Source organism: Hyperolius riggenbachi, chromosome 11 (assembly GCF_040937935.1).
Source record: "Hyperolius riggenbachi isolate aHypRig1 chromosome 11, aHypRig1.pri, whole genome shotgun sequence".
Lineage (NCBI taxonomy): Eukaryota > Metazoa > Chordata > Amphibia > Anura > Hyperoliidae > Hyperolius > Hyperolius riggenbachi.
Genome location: NC_090656.1, coordinates 242,206,635 through 242,231,904, shown reverse-complemented (window position 1 = coordinate 242,231,904; position 25,270 = coordinate 242,206,635). Strand labels below are relative to the sequence as shown.

Genomic DNA, 25,270 nt, shown 5'->3' with positions numbered 1-25,270 from the left:
ATGGATAAAGAGAGATAATATCAAACATGTTCGATCACTAGTCGTTCGTTTTTGGGGTCTATTAATCGAAACTATAATGAGATTATGACTATTTTCACATACGTTTTCAACACTCGATTCGTTTACCGAACAAATCGAAGGTTTAAACGAAGGCAAAAACGAACCGTGTATTCCCAGCATTACTCACACCTTGCAGCATTAGTCATTAGCTATTATTTTCAACACCTGATTCCAGTGATTGGCTGCAAACTTTAAAGGGAACCCGACGTGAGAAGGATATGGAGGCTGACATTTCCTTGTAAACAATACCAGTTGCCTGGCAGCCCTGCTGATCTTCTGGCATGAAGAGTTTCTGAGTGAAAACCCCGGATCAAGCATTTGGCTAATCCAGTAAGGGCTCGTTTCCACTATCGCGAATCCGCATGCGTCCAACGCATGCGGATTCACACATGTAATGCAAGTGGATGGGCCTGTTTCCACTGTAGCGTTGCTGAGGTGCATTTTTTTCAGCGGTGAAAAAACGCACAAAAGAGCCGCAGAATTCGCCTGCGAGTGGAATGCATGCGAATCGCATGCAATGTATTTAATAGGGAAATCGCATGCCAATTCCCCATGCGTTTTTTGCCGCGAATTAGCATAGGTACCAATGTCAATTCACATGGTTAAAATCGCATATACCGTCACGTATGCGAATTCGTGCCACAAAACGCACGGGGAATCGCATCCGCATGCTATTTCATCAGCGGTGGAATCCAGGCGATTCCGCACCGCAATAGTGGAGACGAGCCCAGAAAGTCAGCGGAGTCAGAGTACCTAATATACATACTGTATGCTTGTTCAGGGGCTGTGGTTATAAGCATTAGAGGACACAGGATCAGGAGGACTGCTAGGCAACTGGTATTGCGTAAAAGGAAATAAATATGGCAGCTTCCATCTCACTCTCGCCTCGGGTTGTGTTAATTAGCTGTGTACTACATATATGGTGTAGTGTATGTATCATAGCTTAGGGCCAATGTATCCCTGCCATTGGCTTCTGTAAAGCATTGTTCTGAGTATTACCTTTGCTTCTTGGGACACGTTGCCAAGTTTAGCAGTTTCTTGGTATTTTTTCCCCCCTGCAGAAAGCCTGGTCTTCTCAGCAACAGCAGTATTGAAATTCAGACGAAGAGCTTGCACTTCAGCCAGCAGGAAGTTCTTCTCAGATCTGTGGAACATAAAAACGGATGTACAGGAGGGTAACATATTATGCTCACAATGAGGCCGATTTACCAAGATAAGCGGACATAAGACTGGAGCAGCCAATCAGATTTCAGCTGATAACGGAAGCCAGGATTCTGAGCGGTTGCTGCGGGCTGCTGCTCCAGTTCTGAGCCGGTACTCTCTGTTTCTGGCATCGAAGCTACAAAGAACTAGTTAAACCTCTACAGACAAATCTTGTATGTCAACGATTTAAATGTACAATTATCAAACAACTTTTATTGTTGAAACAAATCAAAAACATGTTTGCTGTTGTTCAAACAACTGATAAGATGCAGCTCAAGTCAATCCTACAGTTGCGTCTTATCAGTTGTTTGAACAATAACAAACAACTTTTTTGGTTTGTTTAAACAACAAAAGTCGTTTCATAATTGTACATTTAAAATACTTTTTTTGAGCGTGTGTATGAGACTTTAGACTACAGATGGCCTCATAAGTTACAATTTTTCTGTTCGATTCTACTGCAATTCATCGAAAAAAACAAAAACAAACGAAAGGGGCATTTTTATTCGTCAGAGAAATCTGATGATTGAATGTCCTGTTTTTCACTTTTTTTAAATTGTATGTGTTGGAACCAGCTTAAAGAGACACTGAAGTAAAAAAAAATAATGATATAATGAATTGGTTGTGTACTATGAATAAGTACTAGAAGATTAGCAGCAAAGAAAATATTCTCATACTTTTATTTTCAGGTATATAGTGTTTTTTCTAACATTGCATCACTCTATAATATGTGCAGATTACACAACACTCAGCATTCAAAATGAGTCTTTCAGAGCAGTCTGTGAAGTAATGACCTCTCCTCTAGCAGAGGAAAAGTAAACAGTTCACTTACAGTTGAGATAATAAAAGTCAGATAACAGCCCTCTCCAAGACTAAAGCAGGCCATACACTGGCTCGATTCACGGCCGTTTCGACAGCAGATCCGATCCTGGGATCGGATCTGCTGCCAATCGCTTGCGCTAAACGCACCCGCCGATCCGATTCCCTCCCGAAATCGGATCGGACCGTCGATCGCGCCGTGCGGGAAATTACCCTCGATCGCCCGGCGGTAGGAGCGCGTCGCTTGCGGCGTACGATTCGGGCCCGATCCGAGCATGTATACATTACCTGAAGCTGGCTCCGGGGTCCTCTTCTCCTCGCTGCACCGCATTTCCGCATGTCCCAGTGTACGCTTATACTTCCTGTGTCACTCCGGTGACCAGGAAGTTGAAATAGAGGGCGCTCTATTTGAACTTCCTGGTCACGGAGTAACACAGGAAGCGCCGGGATGGAGCAAGAACAGCGGTGCGGTGCAGTGCGGAGAAGATGCCCGGGAGCCAGCCTCAGGTAATGTATACGGGGGGGGGGGGGGGGACAGGCGGCAGGAGCAGCTGAACAGATTGTGATCGGTTTCAGGCTGAAATCGATTCACAATCTGTTTGCAGTAAAGGCAGCCATACGATCCCTATCTGATCAGATTCGATCAGATAGGGATCTGTCAGCTGGTCGATCTAATGGCACATCGACCAGTGTATGGCCACCTTAAAGGCCCATACACACGTCGGATTTGCGGACTTAGTCGGAGAGCTTAATGGCTTGTTTGCATAGAGATAACAACTGGAGTTTCTTAACTCTTCCTGTACTGGAAACAATTACACTGATGTATCTGATCTTAATGTTTTTTTTCTTAGCTGTACTACACATACAAATCATAATATCATCATTTTTTTTCCGCTTCAGTGTCTCTTTAAAGAGGTAGGATCAGCCATACTATTCCAGGGAAAAAAAACACATATATAAGTAGATAAATACTTGACCTACTTACATAACACATGTATTGTACTGTCCACGTTTTGATTTCAGTGAATGTTATATAGTAAATGACGAGAATTCTGTTAGTGGTGGGGGCCATGTCTTTTGCCCACAGTAAAGGCTAACTCGTGATGTCATTTCTGCCCTTTACTTTTTTTCTTGTCTCCTCCAATCGCTGAGTCACCTCAGCCTTGCTTGTAAACACAAGTGATTAGAGGATTAGGTTTCTGATAAGCAGCAGACAGGGAAATAAAGGGAAGAGGAGGAATAGATTATAGATAAAAAGAACCCCCAGCATGCAATTCTTTGGCACCGACTACTAAAGAGCCAAGTAAGCTAAGATATATGATAACTCCAAATCATAACAGCAGAAAACGTTTTGAAAGTTTTGACAGCAGGATTAGCATCTTTATCACTTAATACACTCAGACCAGTTGCTGTTGAAATTAGATTTTTATGGTGACGATACCGCTTTAATAAAGAATTGTAGGATAGATAATTAAGATAGATAATTGTGTGATAGATTGTCAGATTGTATTCAACCTGAAGAAAATGTTGATAACTATGTTTGTATAAGAGTGTGTATACTAAAGGTGGAAATCATACAGTAGGTCATGTGAATAGAATTCTTGGGATAGTGATTGTTAGCTATGATAATAATACAATGCAACTGTGTTGTACTTTGTTTATTTTATAGCGGACCTGAACTCAGAACTTCCCCTCTGGCCTAAAATATAAGCAACAGCGCAATAACCTTTACAGAAAAACAGTTCTTTGTTACAGCTGATGCAAATACTGCAATAAATCTGCAGTGTGTTAACTTCCTGCTTTTAAGGAAACAGACATATTGTTAACATCCTGTGTTTACAAATAAGCTGCTCTGTTGAGGCAGCCAGCTGCGAGATCAAATTATAGTTTTGATTAGAGGAGGGGGGAATTAGACAGGCTAAACTCTCTAAACACATGTTTGAGCTCCAATGCAAAAGATAGGAGCGCTACAAAATCACTTTTGACTTACTTTTCAAAAGCGATTTTGCAGCGAATTTTTGCGGGTGATTTTAAATAAAGTTATACAACTTGCCGTGTCTCCCGGGGTTGGATTTCGGTGCATAGCCCCGCCCCCTAGCACAAGAGGTCATCGCCACTTCTCTAATCAGAGATCCAGAGGCGTGGAAGGATCGCTTGTGCTATGGGGTGGAAATTAACCTGGAGAGGCCTGGTAAGTAGTTTAAGGTTTATTTCCACAGGTCACAAACAAATTACAATCGCCACTAGTAGATTGTACAGCGTTTCCAATCGCCATAAAAATCACGGAAGAAAATGTGCCTCGGATCGCTGCACAAAGCGACTACGAGCGCAGGAGCGATCTCTGCAGGCCCCGGGCCTCCCCGTATGTTTTTGGAGCAGTTTAGGTGGGTTTTCTCCTGATACTCCTGTTGGCTCTAGAAAACACACCGGTAGTTTCACACCCCACCCAGTAACAGCGAGCTGCTCAGCGTACAACAACGCTGCGGAAAATGTGGCGGTGCTACATAAATAAAAAATACCCCAAATAGTAACATTTACCTGAGTTCTGCCAACTCATACTGATAGCCGGTGACCTCTTTCTCCAGCTTCTCCAGTGCAGATCTGGCCTCATTCAATAGTCTCTCCAAGTCCTGCACCCTTGTGCGCATCTTCTGGGCTTTGGCAGCTGAGCCACTCGTCAGTTCCGTCACCTAATGGAACAGACCCACACATTAGATAAATGGCTCATGGGCTTCAGCCACAATGGAGATCACATAAGACATGGTAAGAATTGCGACTGAATTTATGTACAGTAGTGGCCAAAAGTTAGATTTGTATGAAAGGGGCCCTGAGCAGGTTCTAAAATCAAAATTTCCACTTACCTGGGGACTTCCTCCAGACTACTGCAGGCCACAAGGTCCCCCGGCGTCGTCCTGCCTCCTCTCCTGGTCCCGCTTGTTGGCTCAGTTAGTGTACGACTTTGGCGTGAAGTAGTCAGGGCTGCTTCTCGCTTGGCCGATGCGCGTCATCACGTCAGCCGGCTACACGTTATCTCGCCAGCCGGCTACACGTCATCCCGCCGGCCAGTGTGAGAGTCCTGCGCATGTGCACTTCAATATTAGAGATGAGGGGAAGCAGCCCTGACGACTTCAGGCTGAAGTCGTACAATAAGCCCAGAGTAAGTGGAAATTATGATCTTAGAACCTGCTCATGGTCCCTGTAGAGTCCCTGAGCAAAGGAACTCTAAAACACTTTTGGTATAAAGAGGAGTTTGTGGTTGACTCAGTGACTACAAAGTGACTGGGCCCAGTGGCTGTTACACAAGACAAAACCATCACCCCTCCACCACCATGCTTTACAGTTGGTATGAGGTGCTTCAGCTGATATGTTGTGGTTGGTTTTCACTCTCTCGAGTTTGGTCTGATCTGTCCAAAGGACAGTGTTCCAGAAGTCCTGTGGTTTGTTTAGATGCAACTTTTAAGACATTAAAGTGGCCCCAAATTAAAAATACAAGATTTCAGAAATAAAATCTATTTTCTAAATTGTAACAATAAATAGCAGCCTTTTTCAGCTGCATGATGACAAATATAAAATATTTTACATTTATTGGAGGAACCCCTCCCTTCCTTTTATATTGCCGGGACAGAATCCGGCAGACTGGTGGAGTAGGAGGTGTCCGGCAATGGAGGAATTGCTAATGGCTGCCACCTGTATAACCCTAGTTATGAAAAGAGAAGGGAGAAAAGCACGCACTGAAATGAGCATAGGCTTGAAGGAGTGTTTATTCATCTTTGTATGTGTCAGAGTGCTGCAACTAAATCTTTTGAATTAAAAAAAAAAATTGGTTTGGGTCCGCTTTAAGCCACATACTTTTTGTTCCACCAGATAAGTGTTAGGACAACAACAACACACACATACAACTAACTTTTGGCCACTTTATTTTTACTTTATTTGTTAATGTATTCCCAACTAGCCCTCCAAACCTCTCCATAGGTCCTCTCAGCATATGGGGACCACATTGCCATTTTCCTGCTCACAGCAGCCTGGGATAAGCTGTTCTGATGCTATCCCCATCTCACACCTCCCTATAATACAGACCAGGAGGGAAGTGGAGTTTCAAGCGAACGTCACAATGCATCTCGCCAATTCCACAACTAGCATACTACCGGTCATAAAGGGAAGGGGAGGATAGTTACCTGTAACAGCTACGACCCTAAACAACAGGTGGAAAAGGCAAGTGGCTTTTGTGCCATGTACCCTGCCCCAGAAGAGACTACATGAGACCAGGGGCCGTACGCAATTCACTTTTTTTCCTGAGTTTTCCCCAGGTGATATTTTCAAACTTGTCAATAAAACACCCTTTAAACGACCAGCAAGCAAGACAATAGTACTTTTTCAACTACTTTTTGGTACTTTTTCAATTGCAGAGAGAAAAATTAACTCCTAGGAAAAAACTGAAGAGAAAAAGCTAATTGCATAAGGGTCCAGGTCTTGCAGAATGCAGCAGGTCTCCAGCTGGAAGCCTCAGTGTGACATTCTTTAAAGTGAACCAGAGACAAAGCACCCCCATGTATTTTACCATATACAGTGGAGGAAATAATTATTTGACCCCTCACTGATTTTGTAAGTTTGTCCAATGACAAAGAAATGAAAAGTCTCAGAACAGTATTATTTCAATGGTAGGTTTATTTTAACAGTGGCAGATAGCACATCAAAAGGAAAATTGAAAAAATAACCTTAAATAAAAGATAGCAACTGATTTGCATTTCATTGAGTGAAATAAGTTTTTGAACCCCTACTAACCATTAAGAGTTCTGGCTCCCACAGAGTGGTTAGACACTTCTACTCAATTAGTCACCCTCATTAAGGACACCTGTCTTAACTAGTCACCTGTATAAAAGACACCTGTCCACAGAATCAATCAATCAAGCAGACTCCAAACTCTCCAACATGGGAAAGACCAAAGAGCTGTCCAAGGATGTCAGATACAAAATTGTAGACCTGCACAAGGCTGGAATGGGCTACAAAACCATTAGCAAGAAGCTGGGAGAGAAGGTGACAACTGTTGGTGCGATTGTTCGAAAATGGAAGGAGCACAAAATGACCATCAATCGACCTCGCTCTGGGGCTCCACGCAAGATCTCACCTCGTGGGGTGTCAATGGTTCTGAGAAAGGTGAAAAAGCATCCTAGAACTACACGGGAGGAGTTAGTGAATGACCTCAAATTAGCAGGGACCACAGTCACCAAGAAAACCATTGTAAACACATTACACCGCAATGGATTAAAATCCTGCAGGGCTCGCAAGGTCCCCCTGCTCAAGAAGGCACATGTGCAGGCCCGTCTGAAGTTTGCCAATGAACACCTGAATGATTCTGTGAGTGACTGGGAGAAGGTGCTGTGGTCTGATGAGACCAAAATAGAGCTCTTTGGCATTAACTCAACTCGCTGTGTTTGGAGGAAGAAAAATGCTGCCTATGACCCCCAAAACACCGTCCCCACCGTCAAGCATGGGGGTGGAAACATTTTGCTTTGGGGGTGTTTTTCTGCTAAGGGCACAGGACAACTTAATCGCATTAACGGGAAAATGGACGGAGCCATGTATCGTGAAATCCTGAACGACAACCTCCTTCCCTCTGCCAGGAAACTGAAAATGGGTCGTGGATGGGTGTTCCAGCACGACAATGACCCAAAACATACAGCAAAGGCAACAAAGGAGTGGCTCAAGAAGAAGCACATTAAGGTCATGGAGTGGCCTAGTCAGTCTCCGGACCTTAATCCAATAGAAAACCTATGGAGGGAGCTCAAGCTCAGAGTTGCACAGAGACAGCCTCGAAACCTTAGGGATTTAGAGATGATCTGCAAAGAGGAGTGGACCAACATTCCTCCTAAAATGTGTGCAAACTTGGTCATCAATTACAAGAAACGTTTGACCTCTGTGCTTGCAAACAAGGGTTTTTCCACTAAGTATTAAGTCTTTTATTGTTAGAGGGTTCAAAAACTTATTTCACTCAATGAAATGCAAATCAGTTGCTATCTTTTATTTAAGGTTATTTTTTCGATTTTCCTTTTGATGTGCTATCTGCCACTGTTAAAATAAACCTACCATTGAAATGATACTGTTCTGAGACTTTTCATTTCTTTGTCATTGGACAAACTTACAAAATCAGTGAGGGGGTCATATAATTATTTCCTCCACTGTATATCAATGGGAACATGACAGTAAACACTTACCCTGCTCTCTGTTTCATCCTTCACTGCTCAGCCTGCTTGTTAAAGCTCTGATAAAATCCCTGACTGAGCATGCAGTCTGGCTTTGCTCAGGAATCATTATAGCTCAGTCATTATAGCAGAGCCACAAGGGGACAGGCTTGGGCTTGAAAAGACATCACGGAAGACAGACTCCGCTATAATGATTCCTGAGCAAAGCCCGACTGAATGCTCAGTCAGGGGTTTTATCAGGGCTGATAACAGACAGGCTGAGCAGTGAAGGATGAAACAGAGAGCAGGGTAGGTGTTTTCTCTAATGTTCCCACTATTATATATGGTAAAACACGAGGGGGCTTCATCTCTGGTTCACTTTAAAGTACCACTATCGTGGTATTTATTGGTCAATGCAGAGAAATGTTGAAAAACCTCCTGGATGAGCAAATGCTACAGCTAGTTTATCATCACTATGAACACAGAGTAAGGGCAGAGCCATACTGCAGAGTGCTTTGCGTTCCATCCATGCTGCGGTTTTTTTTTTTTTAAAACATACTCCAACTGACTTGCATTAAGAACGATTTTGCCGCAATTTTAATTCAAGGAAATGGAGGAGTGTTTAAGAATGCAAATGTGACGCAGACGGATCGCAAAGGACTCTGCAGTGTATCTCAGCTTTTACAGCTGATACTGTACACTCTGGAGGCGATATGTCAGTATTAGGAAGAGGATGCAGTACTGATCAGGGGAACGCTTAGATTAAGAGCTACACCCTTATTTCACAGCCTTCCTGGGCAATAGAGAGCTTTACGGTTCAAAAATTACAGACTCCCACTCAGAAGGAGTTACTGAAAACGAGTAGTCAATGGACAGAGTCTCACTAACCAAGTAGACAGAATGCATGGAAAGCGGCAGCGATTAAGACTACAAAGAGGGATCATATACTAGCCAATACACAAAGCAGTCCTTCAGTTAGCAGCGGGAAGTCTTAGAGCCATCAGGTTTTTATTGCTGTGTCTCCACAAGAGCAGCTTCCCTCACTTTCTGACATGACGGGAAATGAAGGATTCTTGCCAACAGGGCCACAAAAACAGTACAAGAACAACAAGGATTATCATGCCACTAAATGTATTTCTATAGTTGGCCCCTCCTGATTGGAGAGGATCCCTCACCTCCTTCCATCACGAACAGTAAAAGCCTCTACAGATAACTCAACGGAACGAGAAATCTCCAGAATGTGGACACAGATGGTCAAAAAAACCCTCCCAGACGTTTCTACAAAACAAGTTTGGCTAGAATGTTGAATGATGACCACTACTTCCAAGAGGCAAAAGACCAGTCATGCTGAAACTATTAAATCTTGAAAAAAAGGATACATAATGGCCATTGCCTTTTCATCTGATCGGTGAGGCCCATTTTGCCCCACACTGCAATTTGAGCTTGGTCCAGAGGAACATTATGCAAGTCCTGACCATTGTTCTTTAAATCGGTAGAAGGGTCATTATTCTTCACTCTTGCTTAGAGTTTTCTTAGGTATGATCACAAAATGGATTTATGATATATGTGATGCCATGAAATGAAGTAGCCCTTGTAGTAATTTAATTACAACTGAATGGAATGACAATGCTTGAAAAAATATAAAAAAATGACACGACTTGGCAGTACAACACCACAAAAATGCATGCTCCGGTACAAGACATACCTGAGTCAGTTTATCAGGTGGTGGCCCACTAAGGTGTCCAGATTCTGTGACCTCCAGAGGCAGTCTGCCAGAAGCTGTGCCTTGTTTGGCCTCTCGAACCAAGGCTGGTTCCTTGAGCTGCTGTAGTAATCTCTCTCGATCATGCTGAAGACTTGCCATGGCCTTGGAGAAAGCATCAACCTGTTGAACATAAGCAGCACACTCTGTAGAAAGCCTGGTGATCTCAGACTCTCTATTTGCTAAAAGGTTACATAGGGAATCGATTTCGGCAACCAGCTGATCCAACGTTATCTGGTTTTCAGCGACAAGAAGAGTTTTGTCAAGGAGACCGTTCCTTTTCAGCAGGTTATAAAGCTGAAACTTGAAATCTCTGAGTTGTCTTTCCAGATCATCACCCCGGATCTTCTCGGCTTTGAGTTCGGAGGAATATCTCCACTGCAGCTCTTTGAAATCGTCAATCAAGGAATCTCGATTATTCTGTAATGCTGCCATTGCTTTACCAAACGATTCATTTTGAGATCTAAGATCTTTATTCTCAAGCAAAATATCAGAATATGTCTTCTCTGACTTTTCTGATTCTTTATTGCTCTCACTTCCTAGCTGAAGAGAATTCGGACCTAAAGTTTCAATATTTTGGTTATATTTGTTCTCCAAGTTCTTCATTTGCTCTGCAAAACTACTTGACTCCTTCTTCCTTGATTCAAATAGGATCTTCTCTTTATTGAGGGAAGCTATGAGGTCCTCTTGGTCTTTAACTTTGGCAAGCAATTTGAGATTTTCTTGATCTAAGGCCTCGGCACTGCTTTGGAGAGCTACATTTGCATTTTGCATGTCTCGTTGCTGCTTTTCAAGATCACATTTTTCTTGCTCTAGACTCTTTATATGATCTAATTTTTGTCTAAGTAGCTCTCTCAGTTGGTGGTCCTTTAGAGACAAAACTTGGTTAAGGTCTTCTCTATAGCGAATGAGCTGAGCACCAAGCATGGCATTCTCAGCATTGAGGTCATCAACCCGATTTAAGATGTTCCTGAGCTCTGTTTTCAGGGCACTGTTTTCCGCAGAGGTGGAGATGATGACGTTGTCTTTTTGGTTTAAGGTAGATTCGCTATGTTGATGAATGTTCTGTAATTCTGAATAGAGTTGGTCTCTGTCAGTCTGTAGTGAAGACATGGATTTTCTGAAGGCCTCAATTTCCTTTGATAACAACAACTTATCACTGACAGCTTTGTCGTATGCATTCTGAAGATCCCGTAGCTCTTTTTCTAGCTTCCGGCATTCCATATCAGACTTTTCTTTCTGTGCATAGATATTGGTCAGACGATGCTCATATTCTTCCCCCTGCTTCCTATACTGGCTTTGTATTTGTTCTAAGTAGTTGGATATGCCACCTTCATTTGAAGAAATTAATAACGAGATCTCCTTGTCCTTATTATTGATGATTTCCTTCATGTGCTCAGAAATGGTGACCTGCTTCTGGATATCTGCCCTAAGTCTCTCACACTCTAGTTTAAGCTGCTGAAATTCTTGTTCTTTTTTTGACAAAACGCTCTGCACAGCCTTCAAATCCTCTCTAGGGCTTTCTATCACTGGCTGTTCAGAAATCTGCTCTGATTTCAACTTCGACAGGGCTTCATCTTCAGATCGCAAAATGGAATCCAGAAATTCAGTTGTATGTTCTATACCATTACTGTCTACTTTTGTTCCAAACCCCTGATTATCTTTCTTTGAAGGCCTTTCTTGAGCTTGATTATCAACTATCCATTTATCATTAATGTCCCTAAACTCTGTTGTAAGCTTGGTTATCTGTATATTAGCACATTCCAGTAAATGTTTCTTATCTGTAAGTTCTTTATTCAAAGACGAAACTTCCTTTCGCACTTGAGCCAACTGAGCCGATGCACCTTCAAGCTCTTTCTTGAGAATTTCATTCTGGCTACTGGACTCTTTAATGGAGCCTTCATGATCTAATATTAGCTCCTGAAATCTTATTGAATCTTTCTGAAGCTGATTTATCTCTTGTTGCTTCTCTCTGAGAAGTTCTTGTAGCTCCTTCGACTTGCATTTCGTTCCTCTGTTATCATCTTGGGCAGATTTCACTTTCTCTTCTAAATCTCGAAGAACCTGTAACTGATGTTCTTCCCTCTCCTTGACAATATTGTTTTTCTCAGTCCTGAGATATTCCACCTGTTGGCTAAGAACATTAGTTTGTGCCTGCAGAGATTTAAATTTATCGGAAAGCAAACTGTTATTTTTAACAGCTTTAAGTAATTCCGTCTCCATAGTTTCCTTCTCATTCTTCACTGTACAATACTGCTCCTGTACATTTTCAATCTCCTCTAGCAGAATTGCCTTGTCATCCTTTAAGATTTTCACTTTCTCCTCCAGGTTCATGTTTTCCAGTTGTATATTGTGCATGTCGCTCTCTAATTTCAAGACGGTATCCTTTTCGTGATTTAACAAAACTTCAGAAGAGCTCAACTTTTCAGAAAGGTTGTCTCTTTCAGTTTCCGTTTCTATCAAGCTCTCCTGAGTCTCTTGTACCTTAATGCTCAACTCTGTAACTTTCTTCAAGAGGACCTCATTTTCTGAGCTCATCTCATTAATTTTAATTTCCATATCAGATTTGTACATGCTCATGTCCATCTGCAGTTTATCTAAGGCAGTTTTAATCACAAACAGGCTATTGTTTTCTTTCTCCTTGTTTTCAAGGCACAGTTTCAAGTTTTCACAAGTTTCAAATAAATTGCTCTTTTCTTCTAGGAGTTGCTGATTCATTTTTATTATTTCATCATACTTGGAGGCCTTCTCTGTTATGTCAGTTACGCCATCTGCTTTTAGTTTCAGTTCCATTAGTTCCTTATCTTTCGACTGCAGTGCTGCTGAAAGTTGAGAAATCTCATCACCGGTTTCCCCAATTTGCCGCAAGAGTTCTTCATTCTCACTCTGAAGGTCATTGAGCTGTATTAAGACCTCATGCTTTTCTCTCTTTGTTAGATCTATAACTTGCCTCATCTTATCAATTTCATCACTTATGTTCTCATAAGCCTGTAGCAGGGACTCATACTCTTTATTTAATTCACCATGTTTAGCTTTCCATCCTGTCAACTCATCTGTCTGTGAATCCTTCAGAGAGTTCAACTGATAGGAAAATGCTTCTTTTTCCTGGAGAATGTTCTCCATGGTTGACTTCAGGCTTTCACAAGCTGCAGAGAGATTCTCATTTTCCAGTAAAAGCCGTTCATTTTCAACGAGGAGGTCCTTACTTTTGTTGGTGAATAAAGAGACTTCTGAACAGTGCTTTTCTTGAATTTCCTCAAGAGAATGTTTGAGTCCATCAGCTTGAATGTTCAATGATTCAACAGCCTGTTTCAGTGCTTTGTTTTCTTTTAATAAGTCCTTGCGGGACACCAAAGCGGCTTGCAGCTTCCTTTGGACTTGTTCTTTAGAGCTATGCTCTTCTGAAATTTTCCTCTCATGCTCTTTAGTGAGATTTTCCATTTCTTTGTTTGCTTTCATAACTTGCTTCTCAAGTTCCTCTATTACAATTTTCTTGTTAACACAATCTTCACAAGTTTGCTGAATGTAATCTCTGGTTCCTTGTAGGGTGTGTTTTGTTTCAGGCACTGCTTGACTAAGATCAGCGTCACATGAAATGGGAGGACTCCTTGCCACTATCATTTCTTCTTCTTTTCTAGAGTCCAATAATTTAGTTCTAAAGTCTGATATCTCCACATGAGCCTTTTCCAATTTAGAAAGACATTTTTCTAGCTCTTCTTTAACTTGTTCATAATCAGCCTGAAGCCTATTTTCCTCTTCCTTGTGGGCCTGTATTTTATTACGCAACACCTGTATTTTTTCTTCAGATGTTTGCATGTTAAGTTGAAGGGTGCCTTTTAAGTCAGAAACCTCTTTATCTTTCTCTAGCAATTGAAGGACCTTTAATTCAAGGTCATTCCTAAGTTTGGCAATCTCTCCCTGATTTGCCTGGCAAACTTGAATATGCACATCTCGTTCATTGGCCAGTTGCTGAATGGTCAACTGAACACTTTCGTTCATCTTTCTAGATTCTTCAACCTCCTTCTGTAATACAGCAATTTCAGATTCCATATTTTCTGCCATAGATTCATATTGTTTTACCTCCATTGATCTGGAGTCTATTGTGTTTTTCAAGTAACAAATTTCCTCTTGCTTTTGCTCCAAATCACGGGAGAGTTTCAGGAATTCCTCTTTAAGTAACTCGCCTTCACTCAATAACTGCTTGTGTTCAGAGCTCATCTTTAGGAGCTGTTCATCTTTCTCTAGGATACTGGACTTGAATTCAGAAATCAAGCCTTCATACTCAGTACTTTCCTGCAATTTATGAGAAACCTTCTCAAGCTTCTGCTGGAGCTGGTCCATTTCCTTATCTTTTAGGGTTAACTCTGATTCTTTATGTATGAGTATTTCTTGTTGTGCATCAATCTGGTTTTCCAAAGCAAGCGTTTGCTCTCTTTGTTGCTCATATTCTGCACATTTTGTCTTGTACGCCAGCTGTACCTCTACATGTGCTCTCTGAAGAAGCTCAAAATCTTTTACACTCCTGCTAAGACTTTCCAAAAGAGTAGCATGTTTGTCTTTGCTTTCTACATTTCCTTGGGAGCAAAGAAGTGATGCATGAACGTTGTTATGAACAATGGAGTTTTCCGAAAGTGCAAAAGAACTTTCAGCAGAGCTACATTCTGAAGTGACAGAAACACTAGTGCCGGGTGCTTGATTTGTTGATATTGATTGATTAGTGATGGGAGAATCTAAATTTCCTTGAGCTTTTTCAAGACATGACTTGAGACTTTCTAGACTTTCTACCAGATGACAGTTTTCTTCTTCTAAAGTCTTCAGTTTTTCTTTTAGCGTGTTTTTGACTTGAGAGAAGCTTTGCTCTTTTTCCTGAATGGTCTTAAAATATTCCTGACACAGGCCGTCTTTCTCTGTGAAACTATGCTGTAATTTAGTGACCTCATTTTGGAGTTCTACCAGGACACTTTCCTTCTCAGAGAGAACACGGGAAAGCTCATTCGTGTTTCCCTCTCTTCGTAGAAGTTCTTGCTTAGCAGCGTCTATACACGTCTGAAGATCCCCGTTCTCACCAATTACTGTTCCTAGTCTGCAGTTTAACCCTTCCATGGTTCTCTCGAGTTCAGACAGTTTTAACTGTTGTGCATTTAATTCTTCTTTCTTGCTTTCCTCCAACTTCTCAAGTTTTTGCATTAAATCTTTCCGAATGACCAAAGCCGCCTGCAGTTTTCTTTTCAGATTTTCTCTTTCCTTGTTAAACTTCTCCAACTGGAGATCCTTCTCATTAGATAAATTGCATAAAAACTTTTCCTTATCAACTACTATCTGTTCGGATTGTTGCAACTTCAGCTGACAAGTCTCGAGCTTCTCTGAGAGTTCAGAAATTTGCAGAAGATGAGAACTTCTTTCGGCCCATAAATTCTGAAGTTCTGTGCTCAAAGCGTTTTTCTCATCAGAAAGTCTGACCGTTTCATTGGACATAGACTCCATCACCTGTATTAGAGAAGAATCTTTTTCTTTAACCTGGTCAGTTAATGAAGAAATTAACTCTCTCTGCTGGCTCAGCTGTTTGTTCTGATTCTCAGTGGCAGAATTGTTCACCTTATTCTCTTCTATCAGCTCCAAAACTTTAGCTTTCTCTTCACTTAATGAAAATTGAATTTTTTGCAGATCTTCCTTAGTCAACTTTAATTCTTCCTGCAACGTTGCGACATGGCTGCTCATCTGTACAAGAACTTCCTCCTTTTCTTTTAGCAAAATTCGCTGTTCATCTAAGGTTTCTTTGAGAGTTGCAAGTTCTCCCAGAGCATAATCACTGCCAAGCTTTTCTTCTTTATTTTTTTGCATTTCAGCTTGCAAATCTTTTATTTCCTTCTCAAATGTAAGAATTGCCTGAGACTTATGTTCAAGATCTTGGTCTTTGGCTTCAAGAACCATTTTTGATTTGGCTACTTCTGACTTGTATTCCAACGCCTTGGACAGCATAGAGGACAGCGTCTCTACCTTGCCGCAGTAACTGATCTCTTGGGTACCTGAATCCCATTCTGAGGTTTTTTCATCACATAACACACATAACTGCTCCTCTACAAAGCTTATATCTCTAAGTAAACTTTGTACTTCATTTTGTTTTGACTTTAACATATCATCTAAGCAGCTGTTTTGTTCAATAAGCACCATATTTTGCTCATTTACCCTTTGAAGCTCTTTTTCAGATTTTTGCTGCAGTTCACTAAATTTGCGTTCTACAGTTTCTATATAGACTTTCAAAGCGTTAATTTCTTCAGCATGTCCACTAACCTGCTTCTGAAGATCTGCATTGCTGGCCTTCATTTGCCTGAGAGCTTCTGCATCTGAACTCGTACGCATCTTTGATTCCTTCACCTGATTCTCGAGCTTTTCTTTGAGCTCCTTCACAGTTTCTGCTTTCTCCATCAGCTGATTCTGAAGTAACGTCAAGGAGGCATCTTGTTCCACCTGTGACGCTTGCATAATTTTTTCCAGATGTAGTTTTTCTTGCTTCAAGGCCTCCAATTGCTGTTGCAAATCTTCCTGCTCAGCTTCTGCCGCATTGCGACCTTGTAACAACTCCGAACTTAGACGGTCCAAATCTTGCTTCAGATTGTCAATCTGCTGATTTTGCGAAGTACATTTTTCTTGAAGGTTTTGTGCGAGTAAGACATTTTCTGCTTTTTCCTGCATTAGCACATTAAACTGAGTTTTGGCATCTTGGTACTCCTTGTTAAGTTTTACCAGTTCAGCTCTCAAAACTTCAGCTGCTTTCTGATGTTCAGCTATGAGGTCATCTTTCATTTTGAGAGTATCTGAAATACTTCTGGCATTTGAATTACCTTTGTCAAGTTCCTCTCTCAGAAGATTAACTTCAGTAGTGAAGGCCTGAATGTTGCTTTCCAAAACTTGGAGTTTAGCATCCCTTTCTTCCAGGGAGATTAAAAGTTTGGAGGTTTCGGCTTCCTTTTTGGTGAGCGACTCTGCAAGCTCTTGTTTGTGATCATGAAGGCTAGTGTATTTGTCCTGCAAATTCTGCGCTGCACTTTCTTTGTCAATAATAGACAGTTGGAGATCTTTGTTTGTGTTGTCAAGCTCAAGTACTCTTTCTTGAAGATGTGCAACTAATTGTATCTGCTTATCTAACTCCGTATTTAAGAACTCTTGCTTTCCTAAAAGTAGAGTCTCCTGTTCTTTGGTGGCGACTCTCAACTCGTTTAACTCACTGTTCTGTTTTCTACAGACCTCCTCTAGCTCCGTGATCTGCTTAGTCAACATACTGCACTGAGCCTCTTGATCAATGAGCTTCTGTTTCAACTCACTGCAGTCTAATAACGAATTCTTTAGTGCCGATTCATTATCAGACAAAGAATTCTTATACTGTGTATTTTGCACAGTTAAAGCATCAATGTTCCTCTGATGTTCTTCTAAAGAATCCTGCAGATCAGAAAGCCGAGCTTTCAGGTTTATGTAACTGTCCACCTTCTCCTTCAAACATTCATCTTTTTTGGTTAGTGCATCATTTAATTGGTCTACATTGTCCTTTAGGTTTTTTACCTCAAAATGAAGGCCAGAAATAATCTCCATATGTTCAGACAGTTGTGTTTTCAACAGCCCTGCTTCTTCACTTTTGTCTTTGAACAGCTGCATTTGCTGCATTAATTTCTGCATCTCTAATTCTTGGTCACTAACTTTCTGCTGCTGCAGAGCACATTCGGATCGTGAATTCTGAAGCTCGTTTTGAAGAGTAGAGATGGTCTGCAGGTAGACACCTTCACCTTCTAACTTTTTCTCAGCTTGCTGGATTAACTCTTCTTTCTGGAGAAGCAGTGCATCCTTTTCTCCAATGTTGCGAAGTAGAGTCTGCTTCTCAAGTTGGATGGTATCAACCTGATCCTTCAGCGATAAGATGGTATGTCCCTGCTGGGATAAATGTGAACTCAAAACATTGATTTCTTGGGACTTACTAGACAAGTCTGTGTTCAGCAACTTAATGTCAGAATTAAATTTTTCCCTTTCTGAGGTTAACAGATTGACTTGCTGTGTTAAGACGTCTGCTGCTGCCTGACTTTGGATCAGTTGGGACTGGAAAGCCTGACACTGGCTGTCTAAATTTGATACTGAAAGCAAAGAGGAGTCTCTATCATGTGTTAACTTTTCAATCTCCTTATTACGAATCTCTAATTTCTCCTTCAGCGTTGTCAGTTCTGCTATTTTACCGTTGAGATCCTCGTGGAGCTTGGAAATAACATTTTTTAATCCATTGGTGTTCTCTGTAAGTTTTCCATTGGTTGCCTTCAAAGACTGTTCTTCATTCCTCAGCTTTTCAAGATTGGAAGTCATTTCCTCTAGTTGTGCACGCTGTGTAGCTAGCAGCAGGTCTTTCTCTTCCAATTCTTTTCTACTTTTCTCAACATTCGCACTCAACTCGTCCACTTGCTTTTGCAAGAGTTCATTCTTCTCTTGGTGTTGCTTTAAGTTTTCACAAGCCTTATTATGATCCGCATTCGTGGCCTCGAGTGAACTGACTTTCTCGTGAAGGTTCTCCTGGACTTCCTGTAGATCTTTTTCTAGAGACTGCATCTGATTTTGTAACTTTCGGGATATCTCCTGCTCTTGATGGAGCTGATCCATTAAGCTAAGGCGCTCCTTTTCTTTTTCTTCTATCTGCGCTGCAAACGCACTGTTATTTTGCTTAGTCTCCAAAGAAATCTGATCAATTTTTGCAAGCAGTTTTTCCTTATCACCCATCAGGTTGGTCATATTTGTATGCTCCTCAGAGAGTTGCCGTTCCACCTCTGCCAGTTTTGTCTGGACATCTTTCAAAGTCAGATTCAAATGAGAGATTTCAGAGTCTTTCTGGCTGACCTGCATCAGTAAATTGTCCTTCTCACTGCACAGATTCTGATTATGGTTTTCTAAGCCCTGCACCTTTTTCCCCAATTCTTCAACAAAGTTCAGCTGATGTTGAATAGAAGACTCCTTATCTACGATTGAAGTTTTAAGCATTTCATATTGTGCTTGTAGTTGTTCCTTCTCAGAAGAAAGAGTTTTAGCTGCTTCAGACTTTTCTACCATTTCTTTTTGAAGTTCCTGCGTTTTTTCTTGGAGAGTTTTTATCTGGTTTTCACGCTCAAGTTCAAGCTCTTCAAACTTCTTCTTCAGCGTAGACAACTCATGTTGACTATTGGCCAGCTCTTTGTTTAGTTTATCACAAAGACCCTTCTGTTCAGAGAGCTGATTTGATAACTGTTCTATTGCTTCCTCTTTTTTTGACATGTTGGATACCAGGTGGTTGTATTGCTCTTTTGTGGTTTTTAACTCCTGTTCGTAATTCTGCTCCTTTTTGCTCCTTTCTTCCAGCAAGTCTGCAATCCTGGCTTTCTCTGAATCGTCAGCCTCCAACTGCAACTTTAAGCTTTCAATTTCTTTTTTGTATTTCAGTTCTGTTTCATTAAGCCTTTCAAAAGACGCATTCATTTGATCTTTAAGTGATGCGATCTGGGTAGAACATTCTGTCAAATGGTTATTATGTGTAGCTGACTGAGTCTGTATCTCTTGACGAAGGTTCCTGATAGTAATTCCGTTCTCTCGGATTTGCCCAAGAAGCTCTTCGACTTCTTTGGTCTTGACCTCATTGAGGCTCTTAAAGTTGTTTAATTCCAACTCCATTTCACTAAGCTGCTCGCTCAGTGAGGAGATCTTTGAGCTGGTCTCCTGGACCCCCATAGTTTGGGCTTCTTTTAAAAGGTGATGCTCTCTCTCCGCTTTGATAAAAGCATCAGACATTTCTCTCATCTGGCCATCTTTGAAGTCAATGGACTCTTTTAAGAGAGAGATCTGTTCAGAATATTCTGTCAGAGTGAGAGAAAGTGAGGACATCTCCTTGTCCTTTTCTTGCATCAGCTCCTTGAGGACATCCACTTCCCTCTCACACCTCTGGAGATCGAAAATAAGTTGTGATCGTTCCTCAAGATGAGATGAATTAAGCCGGTCAAGATCCTCGTTGGTTTGATCAAGGTCCACTTGTAGCTTTTCCAAAGATGAATCTTGAAGGAGTACCTGTAAGTGCCAGAGAACAAAGGTAAGTAAGACAGCAATACGTAAACCCTAGTGCCTAAATACATGGTTATAGTACACATATACATCACACCACTTTAGCTAAACAGCCTCTAAAAACTGCAAGCTATACCATACATTTTTGTTTTTATAACTGAAGAACCTGCCACCTAAATTTGAGGTATTCATGGAGCTCGTCAAATAACCATCACAAAGCAGCAAAGAAGGGTCAATGAGCAGCAAACAATTCTAAGTTGGTGAAGGATTCTGCTAATATTTTGTATGCAAAGCCATAGACCAGTCTTTCTCAACCAGGGTTCCCTGGAACCCCAGGGTTCCTTGAGGACTCTGCGGGGGTTCCTTGGCATTTTACCCCATCGTGGAGGAAGTATAATAGAGCACATTATAATAGGGGGTACTGTAACAAGAAGCCTTAAATTGGGGGTCAGAATAATAATGAGCTCAGTATAATGAGTGGCAGTGTAATAGGAGTTAGTGAAATGAACAGCCACACATACTTTTAAAGACCACGCCTCCAGAAAAATAAATGCAGGTGTTTCTCGAGATTAAAAATTTGTTTGCAGGGGTTCCTTGAGATCCAAATGTCATTTGCAGAGTTCCTCCAGGTTAAAAAGGTTGAGAAAGGCTGCCATAGACCAATGAGGTCCCGCCAAGGTGAAACTCGATTGGTCCATTTTCAAGCTGCATGAATTTGCATACAAAAACCGCACAATCCTGGATCAACGTGAAATTATTTGCATCTCATTGGCCATCCGTAACGGTCAATGAGATGCAAATACTTCTGGACAGCTTTCAAATTTATTGCAAATTTATTGCAAATTGTTTGCTGCTTGGAATTGGGCCAATTAAAAAGGACAGAGACTGCGCTGCAAATGCTCCCGTCTGCACACAAATTCAATGCAGGCTGGCCTGATTGGCATCTCAGTCTCTACAAAGCAGTCATCAGGGCAGGATATTTTTACTGCAACGTCAGATGGAATGAATAATCAGCAACCCAACTGCTGATAGACAAGTACCATTAACCTTCCTGGCGGTAAGCCCGAGCTGAGCTCGGGCTATGCCGCGCAGGAGGATTTCTCAGGCCCTGCTGGGCCGATTTGCTCACTTTTTTTTTGCAACACGCAGCTAGCACTTTGCTAGCTGCATGTGCATTCTGATCGCCGCCGCCCCGCACTCGATTGCCGCTGTTCTCTGCGCCGTGCCGCCCCCCCCCCCAGACCCCATGCGCTCAATCAGTGCCAGGCAGCGCTAAGGGGTGGATCGGGACTCCCTTAGACGTCACGACGTCCATGACATCGGTGACGTCATCCCGCCCCGTCGCCATGGCGACGGGGGAAGCCCTTCAGGAAATCCCGTTCTTTGAACGGGATTTCCTGATCAAAGATCGCCGGAGGCGATCGAAGCTGGCGGGGGGATGCCGCTGCACAGCGGCTATCATGTAGCGAGCCCTAGGCTCGCTACATGATTTAAAAAAAATAAATAAATAAAAATAGTGCTGCGCTGCCCCCTGGCGGTTTCTAATAGACCGCCAGGGAGGTTAAGGTGTGTAGGCAAACACACGAACGGTCACCTGAGCCGAGGACACTTTACTCCTCCTTACCCCTCCAGCTCCATGCTCCTCCGTTGTGCACCATGTCTTAACCCCTACCCAATCATAGCAGCACTTGGCGCTAGCCTCTAGGCTAGCAATGTGGCTGTACAGCACTTACCCCCAAACTGTTGCCCAAGGGATCAAGCCCCAATCCCTGCTGGTCATAGTACTCATGTGTGTATACACCTTAAAGAGAACCAGAGGTGGATCTTCGGGGGCAGATGGGACACAGAGTCATGTTCTCTGCCTAACGACATGGCTTAGTGTCCCCAAACCGCCACTCTATCCCCCCCTCCCCCCCCCCCCTGAGTTTAGCAACAAGATTTATCGCTAACTCGGAGGTAAACACAGGGGAGAGGAATTTCCTGTTCTAAACGCCTACCAGGGGCATTCCTACAGGGTTTCCAGAGTTGCCATTGGGCAGCTCTCCCTGGCAGCTCTCCCTGGCCGCGCCACCTGCTGCTCCCCTGCCTCCCTGCACGCTATGAGACACACACAGTCTCTCTGTGCAGCGTTGTGACCCAGAGGTCACCAAAGTGAAAGTGGGCCATTGCAGCCCACGGGAGCAACGGGGAACGGGGGGTTTTGCGGCTACCTGATTTGCTCAGCCCTGCGGATCAGGTAGCCTAGCTTTTTTTTATTTTATGAGTGCACCTCGGGCTCTCTTTTAATATTGCATTGCCAGGAAAGCTGTGGAGTGCGTGTATGCACCTTACATACACATTTAAGTACACTTAAAGGAGTCATCAGGCAGTATTAAAGAAAATAAGTGCTACTTACCGGGGGCTTCCTCCAGCCCCAAGCTCCCAGCATGTCCCTCGCCGCAGCTCTGCCTGCAGCAGCTCTGTCCCAGTCCCTGGCAATGACATCAGGGCGACCTCCAGGTCGGCCTGTACTGCGCCTGTGCGAGCGGCGCTGTCAATCACCGCCACGTGGGCCAGAGCAGATTGCGCAGGCGCAGAACTACTGACATCATAGCCGGGGACCGGGACGGAGCTGCGGCGAACGGCTGCGGGGAGAGCTGCGGCGAGGGACGTGCTGGGAGCGTGGGGCTGGAGGAAGCCCCCGGTAAGTAGCACTTATTTTCTTTAATACTGCCTGATGACTCCTTTAAGCTGTGCTAGTGTATGCACCATAAAGTGAACCTTAATTTAAAAATAGCATATTAATAACAAGACACGCGATACATATTAATACTTTAATATATTGATTATATTTTTTTCTTATTACGTAGTTTCTATGCAACTATGTAATAAGTGAAAAATATCCAGTAGGGGGGCTCCAGGGGGGTACATGAATACCACTGTGAGCTGTCCAGGGTACCGCTACACCAGTCATGTGTGTCTTCCCCAGGAACCCCCGCTCCTTCCTTCCAGGGAGCTCCTGCAGAGTAGAGGCATGACTAGCACTTGCTTATGTACCTTGCAGCATGTCAAAGGGAGGAGTGGCTATGGAGCTCCTGCAGAGAAGGAGGGAGAGGCTTATCAGCTCCCAGCATGACTAGCACTGCACCTGTTATCTTGCAGCATGTCACAGGGGGAGTGGCTATGGAGCTCCTGCAGAGAGGGAGGCTCATCTCCCTGCATGACTACCACTGCACCTGCTACCTTGCAGCATGTCAAAGGGAGGAGGGGCTATGGAGCTCCTGCAAAGAGGGTGGGAGAGGCTTATCAGCTCCCAGCATGACTAGCACTACACCTGTTATCTTGCAGCATGTCAAAGGGAGGAGGGGCTAAATATATAAATACGTCTTTTATCAAAAACAATAATCCTAGCATTTGTATAGCAGTTTTCCGCTGTCGGTCTAAAAGCGCTTTTTGTTTTAATATAAACATTTTGTTTTAATTGCCTGGAAATGATTCAAACAATCGGTTTGGCAAGAATAAACTTTATAAACAACGGTGTGTTTCATTGGTAGAAACGTGCTTCCTCGAGGGTGCAGGCTCTGCCCAGATTAAGAACAAGACGTGAGGAAGTGACTCTCACATGATGGGAAACGTTGCAATAATATAGTGGATATTTGTCAGACTAGTTGGTTGATACAGCCGGGGGGTAAGGGGTCTCCCTGCAATGTTTAGCATCTCATGAATTGTTTTTATATGAATTGGGCACCGGTTATTGCTTTGTATGATAAACAGCTTGAAAACGTCGTAAATCCGGCAATGACAAAACGCCAACACCGCGACACTGACCAGTCTCAGGATCCGACTTACCCTCTCCTTAAATGCCGACAGCTTCTCAGTCAGCTCACTGTTGGTCAACTTCAGTGCAGAGTTCTCAGCTTCCAGCTTTTTATGCTTCATTGTGACTTCTTCCAACTGAAAAAGTGAAATGAAAGGTTCCATAAGGACCAAAACCAGGAACTACTTTATCGATACGCCAGATCCTAAATCAGACTTCTCCAAGAATCTCAGAGCCTTATCGTGTGTTTAAAGGTTAGAAATCTAGACGGCCCTAAAATGAATGACAACCGTTTCCAAATGTTTATTCAGCTCCCACACAGATGAATCAAACTATTAAATTTTTATCTGTGCACTCCAAAAAGATTCTTGGCTACAGAAGAGCTTTATAAAGTTTCTTGGCCACAGAGGAGTTTTATAAAGTTTCTTGGCCACAGAGGAGTTTTATAACGTTTCTTGGCCACAGAGGAGTTTTATAAAGTTTCTTGGCCACAGAGGAGTTTTATAACGTTTCTTGGCCACAGAGGAGCTTTATAAAGTTTCTTGGCCACAGAGGAGCTTTATAAAGTTTCTAGGCCACAGAGGAAATGTATAAAGTTTCTTGGCCACAGAGGAGTTTTATAAAGTTTCTTGACCACAGAGGAAATGTATAAAGTTTCTTGACCACAGAGGAAATGTATAAAGTTTCTTGGCCACAGAGGAGTTTTATAAAGTTTCTTGACCACAGAGGAAATTTATAACGTTTCTTGACCACAGAGGAAATTTATAAAGTTTCTTGGCCACAGAGGAGTTTTATAAAGTTTCTTGACCACAGAGGAAATTTATAACGTTTCTTGACCACAGAGGAAATTTATAAAGTTTCTTGGCCACAGAGGAAATTTATAAAGTTTCTCGGCCACAGAGAAGCTTTATAACGTTTCTTGGCCACAGAGGAGTTTTATAACGTTTCTTGGCCACAGAGGAGTTTTATAACGTTTCTTGGCCACAGAGGAGTTTTATAACGTTTCTTGGCCACAGAGGAGCTTTATAAAGTTTCTTGGCCACAGAGGAGTTTTATAAAGTTTCTTGGCCACAGAGGAGCTTTATAAAGTTTCTTGGCCACAGAGGAGTTTTATAAAGTTTCTTGGCCACAGAGGAGTTTTATAACGTTTATAGGCCACAGAGGAGTTTTATAACATTTCTTGGCCACAGAGGAGTTTTATAAAGTTTCTTGGCCACAGAGGAGTTTTATAACGTTTATAGGCCACAGAGGAGCTTTATAAAGCTTCTTGGCTACAGAAGAGTTTTAGAAAGCTTCTTGGCCACAGAGGAAATTTATAAAGTTTCTTGGCCACAGAGGAAATTTATAAAGTTTCTTGGCCACAGAGAAGCTTTATAACGTTTCTTGGCCACAGAGGAG

At 42.4% G+C, this 25,270-nt stretch overlaps 1 protein-coding gene across 7 annotated transcripts in view; it reads right to left on the bottom strand.

Moving 5' to 3' along the window:
- Positions 1-25,270, bottom strand: part of LOC137538247 (golgin subfamily B member 1-like) — a 185,883-nt gene that overhangs the window by 37,666 nt on the left and 122,947 nt on the right. For all 7 annotated transcript variants that reach the window (XM_068260302.1, XM_068260304.1, XM_068260306.1 and 4 more), the window contains 4 exons: positions 23,905-24,009; positions 9,964-20,082; positions 4,618-4,769; positions 1,060-1,204 (listed from right to left, as the gene is read on the bottom strand). In XM_068260302.1, coding sequence (XP_068116403.1) covers positions 1,060-1,204; positions 4,618-4,769; positions 9,964-20,082; positions 23,905-24,009 — 10,521 coding nt within the window. The remainder of the gene's footprint in view (positions 1-1,059; positions 1,205-4,617; positions 4,770-9,963; positions 20,083-23,904; positions 24,010-25,270) is intronic.